Genomic DNA, 6,207 nt, shown 5'->3' with positions numbered 1-6,207 from the left:
TCATTATTGTTGCATATAGGTGCAAGAGTAGCTGTGTGGTAAGTAGCTTGCTTACTAATGACATGGTTACGGGTTCATTCCCACTGCGTGGCACCTTGAGCAAATGTCTTCTACTATTGCCTCGGGCCGACCAAAGCCCTGTGAGTGGACGGAAACTGAAAAAAGCCTGTCGTATGTATGTATGTATATATATATATATATATATGTGTGTGTGTATATGTTTGTCCCCCCACCCCAACATCGCTTGACAACCGATGGTGGTGTGTTTACATCCCTGTAAGTAGTCACTTAACTAAACACAAACATATTCATACAAGAGAGAAACCATATCGTTGTGATATCTGTGGTAAATCATTCTCCTTAAGGGGCAATTTAACTAATCACAAACGTATTCATACAGGGGAGAAACCATATTGTGATATCTGTGGTAAATCATTCTCACAGAATAGAAAACGAACTAAACACAAACATACTCATACAGGAGAGAAACCATATCGTTGTGATATCTGTGGTAAATCATTCTCCTTAAGGGGCAATTTAACTAATCACAAACGTATTCATACAGGGGAGAAACCATATTGTGATATCTGTGATAAATCATTCTCTGTAAATAGCAGTTTAATTAGACATAAACGAATTCATACAGGAGAGAAACCATATCGTTGCAATATTTGTGGTAGATCATTCTCTCGTAATGGAAACCTAACTGAACACAAACGAATTCATACAGGAGAGAAGCCATATCATTGTGATGTTTGTGGTAAATCATTTACTGGAAGTAGTCACTTAAGGATACACCAGCATATTCACACAGGGGAGAAACCATATTGTGATATCTGATAAATCATTCTCTGTAAATAGCAGTTTAATTAGACATAAACGAATTCATACAGGAGAGAAACCGTATCACTGTGAAATCTGTGGCAATTCAAAATCAGCATCTGATTGACCACAAACATGTACATACAGGAGAAAGACCATATTGCTGTCATATCTGTGGCATAACATTCCTTCGACATGGTGAAGTATCGTTGTGACATCTGTGGCAAATCTTTCTATGTAAAGAGCTCTTTGACTAAACACAAACATATTCACACAGGATAGGAAACACATCACTGTGGTAAATTGTTTTCAATATATGACTGCTTAACACAAATAAAATCATAGAACGAAGGAGCCATACCACTGACATATCTGTGTAAATCATTCTCTCAAAATGGTCACTTAACTACACACACACTCATTCATACAAGAGAGAAGCCATGTGTGTGCGTTATCCATGGGATAACTTTCTGTAGAACAAGTCAGTTAACTATGCATATTCATATTCCTACACAGAGAAACCATATGAATGTGATATCTGTGGCCATTCATACCTTCAAAGGATTCACTTAACGAAATGTGTAGGTATTCATTTGCTACAGTAACTGTATCAATGTGAAAATTCAGGTTGTCAATAATAGTTTCAGTAAATGATGAATTTCTTTTGTGTGGTATTTAATATAACTTTATTTGCCTTTTGATTCTATTTCATGGCATTGTTTACACTGAGCTAATTGTTTTAGGTTTTGTTTTTTTATTGTATATATGTCAGCATGGAGAACTTACTTGACTGCAACCCTCTGTCTTGTATCTGGCAGTTGTCGTGGAAGCTAGGGATAGACGAATGACTGGAGAGAGAAACTTCCAAGCTGTGTACTGTGCTGTTTTCTATAAGGTGAAAGTCAGTAATACATATAGCAATGCATTCAGTATGCTGGTAGGAGCTCACAATGGATCAGTTTTTAACACCTTCTTATTTGCCTTAGTCGTTGATGTTATAGGAATGGAGTTTAACCCTTTTGTTTTAAACCACCCAAATCCAGCTGAGAATTTTTATGGCAAATGACACCAAAATGGCCCTAAATAGCCTAGCCATATTTAAGTGAGAATTTTGGTGCAAATCTCAGTACATTCATGAAAAAATGTGATTTCACTATGTAAACAATTAAATGAAATTTGTGTTTATGTGATCACATGTATACTGTAGTCTGATTTTGTCATGGACAGGAAGTTGGAACAAAGAACCAACATGAAATTTCGCCAAGTTATGCCTGATTTTAGGAGACAAGTAATTAGATAGATTTGCATCTATACCTATTATTGGATTTTTGTTAGGGTCCCATTGGGGAGAGTGTGCTAGCAACCCTTTCCCCTTACTGTTTTACAAGGTAAACAACAATACAAATAACTACACAGAGGCAGCCATGGTTGAAACAAGGACAAGAACAACAAACATTATTCTTTTCTACTCAAGGCACAAGGCCCAAAATTTCGGGGAAGGGGGCCAGTCGATTAGATTGACTCCAGTATGCGACTGGTACTTAATTTATCGACCCTGAAAGGATGAAAGGCAAAGTTGACCTCAGCGGAATTTGAACTCAGAACGTAAAGACAGGCGAAATACCGCTAAGCATTTAGCCCAGTGTGCTAACGGTTCTGCCAGCTCGCCGCCTTAATAATAAGCATTATTAAAAGAGGAAAGAAGCATGGTCATTCCTTACCCAAGTGACCTTATTCTATCGCCCATCACTTGTTATGCACTCATAAATTAGTTTGATAGTTGAACTTTGATTGGCTGTATGCAAATGAGTTCATAACTCGTGTCTGGAACTCTTGTGGGAAAAAAATTTTGTGTTCCACATACGAAATTTTTCCCCACGATAGTTCTGGATCCCAGTAAGGAACTCATTTGCTTACAGCCAATCAGAGCAGAGCCACCTTTATCCTTTCTTCCTTTCTAGTCAGCACTGTGCATTCCTTATTCTTTCCCACTCTACTGGCAGACAGCAACTTCTCCGTCCCCTTACTACCTGTCGGGCAAACGAATATGTAAATAATATTTCTTCCTTCTTGGTGTTGATCCTTCGATGTTCACTGGTTACTCCAACGTTGGCACAATAATACACTTGCCCAGACTGAATTGCTGGAGTTATTTCATTTTGTCCAGAAAAATGTTTTTAAAAATTTATAGAGGTTTAAAGTGTGATCCTGTTTCCTGACTGAATGAAAATGATCAAACCTTAAAGCCCCTACAGTTGTTGTCTGCCAATAGAGAGGGAAAGAGTAAGGAATACACGATGCTGACTAGAAAAGAAGAAAGGATAAAGGTAGCACTGCTCTGATTGGCTGTATGCAAATAAGTTCATTACTGGGGTCCGGAACTCTCGTGGGGAGAGAAAATTTCGCGTCCCCCTCCATACAAATGGAGACACGCGAGCGTGGTGCCGCAGCAGCGAGAAGTGTGCAGGTTGGAGATGAAGTGTGGGTGAAGCCTCCTAACACTCGGTGCACAACGCAGTAGGAAAATGGAAAGTTGATACAATCAGTACTTCGAATAATGTATCAGTGGATGGAACGCCGCGTCACGTCCCAGATATTCGAAGACTGATTAGCTGTTCCGATGACGAAAGGGAGGGGAACGGCGGCCGAGAGACACTACGGAGATCTCTAAGGGAACGCCGTCCCCACCAGGTGGATGGATGATTACGAGACAGAACAAGGGCGCAGTGATCTTTAGATCAGGCGGCATGTGGTGGAAGCGACGAGAGATGACGTCACGTCAGCGATTGAGAAGAAAAGTTTTTCTCTGCGTTTGGTTTCTTCCTGGGGACACGAGCAGTGACAGATGCCTGTCGCGAAGAAAGAAAGGTCGTGACAACACGGGTGAAGAAATGATCACTCTGCCGGCGGTACCCGATTGCAAGTCGAGGTAAGAACAATTTTATGTACCTTCAAACCACAGTCATTCAGCTGGAAGGGCGAAACGAGACGTAGTAAAACCTCTGGTCATTGCCAGCTAGTATCCACGTTCTTCATCTGTGTAATTACTTTTAAGAAACAAATTTGAAGTGAGAATGATACTTCATTTATTGTTTGAACTCATTTAAAGCAAGACTGATACATCATTCTTCTTTAGAAACATATTTAAAATAAAATTATATTGTAACTACCGTCACAGCACTATATCTTGCAGAGGTACTACTAAAGCAGAGTCGTCTCAGTCGCGCGTCCGCGCTTGCTAGTCGTGAGTGGTCGATCCTAACCCTAACCCTAAACACGTATTCATTTGCACACGCGCACTTTTTGTAGGCTCGACCACTCACGATTAGCTTGCCCGGGTGCGCGTTCGGGACCATTCTGATTTAGTAGTACCCTTTCAGATATTGTAGCTGCAGAAATCTACTGAACGCCATCATAGTTTTTATTTGAAATAAAATTTTTTAAATTCCAGTATATTTAACGTTAATAATTTGAGATATAAAACGCATGTGTTTTTCTTCTAGCTTTTAAAAACAGAATCAAAGTGCATTTTGCCATTTATGTTTCCGAGTCTATTTTTATAATTTCCATTGCGAAAGTTTACTTCAGTTAGAATGGCGCTATGAAACATATTTTGGTTGTAATTGCAAATATTCCACTATAAACAGAGCTTTATAACAGGTAAGACATAATTATACAGTTACTTTAGTAAAAGTATTTGGACAAGCGTAATGTAAAACCGTTTGATGTAGTGTGTCAGACATTGATATAAATTTTATTCTCCACCTTGTCTAAAATCAATGATTAAACAGGTTTAGACGTAATTACAGGTTTGTGAAAACTGGATATTGTAAAATAAAACGGTTAAAGTTTACTTTAACTCTCGGTCACCAAAACAACAAAAGAAAAAAGTGTAATAGGTGTAAAAAAAACAAGGGGCAAATGTTTTGTTGGTCAATATACAGTTTAAGCCCGTCACGAAAATAAAAACCCAGCTGGAAAAGAAATGAGAAATGCACCTCTCGAATTAAATGACATGCAATGAAGAAGAGTTATGAAAATGGGAAATATATACAAAATAAATAATGTATGCAAAAACTTAAAGATTCATCCATTTTAAAAAACTTTATACTAAAAAAAAAAAAAAACGGGATACGGACTCTTCTAGAATATAAACTAACATGTTGGACTTATCGTTAGGGGCGGTAATCTACTTTTACCAATCAGCTTTTATTAACGATACGTGGGGCCCGACAATATCGTCTGCTAATTGGAAGAAGACCGTTTCACAATCTGTTTCTTGAAAAATAAAACTTACAAAACTTGCGTACGTCTTAAACATATTCTACTCTATTGTTTTACAGTTATTTCTGTCGTATATCACAATATCGAAGGTAAAGTGCGTACTCACCACCTAACCATAACCCTAACCCTAATGAGTGTAAACAGTTGCTCAGGCAATGATCATGCTGTTAGCGCTCCACTGGCACGGGTGCCAGTCATCGATTTTAGTTCAATTACGATATATATATATATATATATATATATATATATATATATATATATATATATATATATATATATAATATATATATATTATATATATATATATATATATATTTATATATATATATATATATATATTTATATATATATATATATATATATATATTTATATATATATATATATATATATATATATTTATATATATATATATATATATATATATATATATATATATATATATATATATATATATATATTTATATATATATATATATATATATATATATTTATATATATATAATATATATATATATATATATATTTATATATATATATATATATATATATATTTATATATATATATATATATATATATATATATATATATATATATATATATATATATATATATATATATATTATATATATATATATATATATATATATATATATAATATATATATATATATATATATATATATATATATATATATATTTATATATATATATATATATATATAATATATATATATATATATATATATATATATTTATATATATATATATTATATATATATATATATATATATATATATATATATATATATTATATATATATATATATATATTTATATATATATATATATATATATTATATATATATATATATATATATTTATATATATATATATATATATATATATATTTATATATATATATATATATATATATATATATATATATATATATATATATATTTATATTATATATATATATATATATATATTTATATATATATATATATATATATATATATATATATATATAATATATATATATATATATATATATTATATATATAATATATATATATATATATATATATATATATATATATA

General features: G+C 33.0%; 2 protein-coding genes across 2 annotated transcripts in view; one reads left to right on the top strand and one right to left on the bottom strand.

Annotated features, from left to right (window-relative positions):
* Positions 1-6,207, bottom strand: part of LOC106881502 (uncharacterized) — a 69,588-nt gene that overhangs the window by 55,699 nt on the left and 7,682 nt on the right. The gene's annotated exons all lie outside the window — the stretch shown is intronic.
* On the top strand, positions 178-4,270 carry LOC128247009 (uncharacterized). Its single transcript, XM_052977773.2, has one exon. It carries the CDS (start codon positions 178-180, stop codon positions 838-840), a length of 663 nt encoding a protein of 220 aa, XP_052833733.1. The 3' UTR covers positions 841-4,270.

The sequence above is a fragment of the Octopus bimaculoides genome, chromosome 28, assembly GCF_046866305.1.
Source record: "Octopus bimaculoides isolate indiv1 chromosome 28, ASM4686630v1, whole genome shotgun sequence".
Taxonomy (NCBI): domain Eukaryota; kingdom Metazoa; phylum Mollusca; class Cephalopoda; order Octopoda; family Octopodidae; genus Octopus; species Octopus bimaculoides.
Note: the sequence above shows the minus strand (reverse complement) of the source record. Positions and strands in the feature narration are given on the sequence as shown.

Bases quoted from the DNA above. Each gene is read 5' to 3' on its own strand.
- LOC128247009 (XM_052977773.2), top strand. From the start codon at position 178: ATGTATGTATATATATATATATATATATGTGTGTGTGTATATGTTTGT.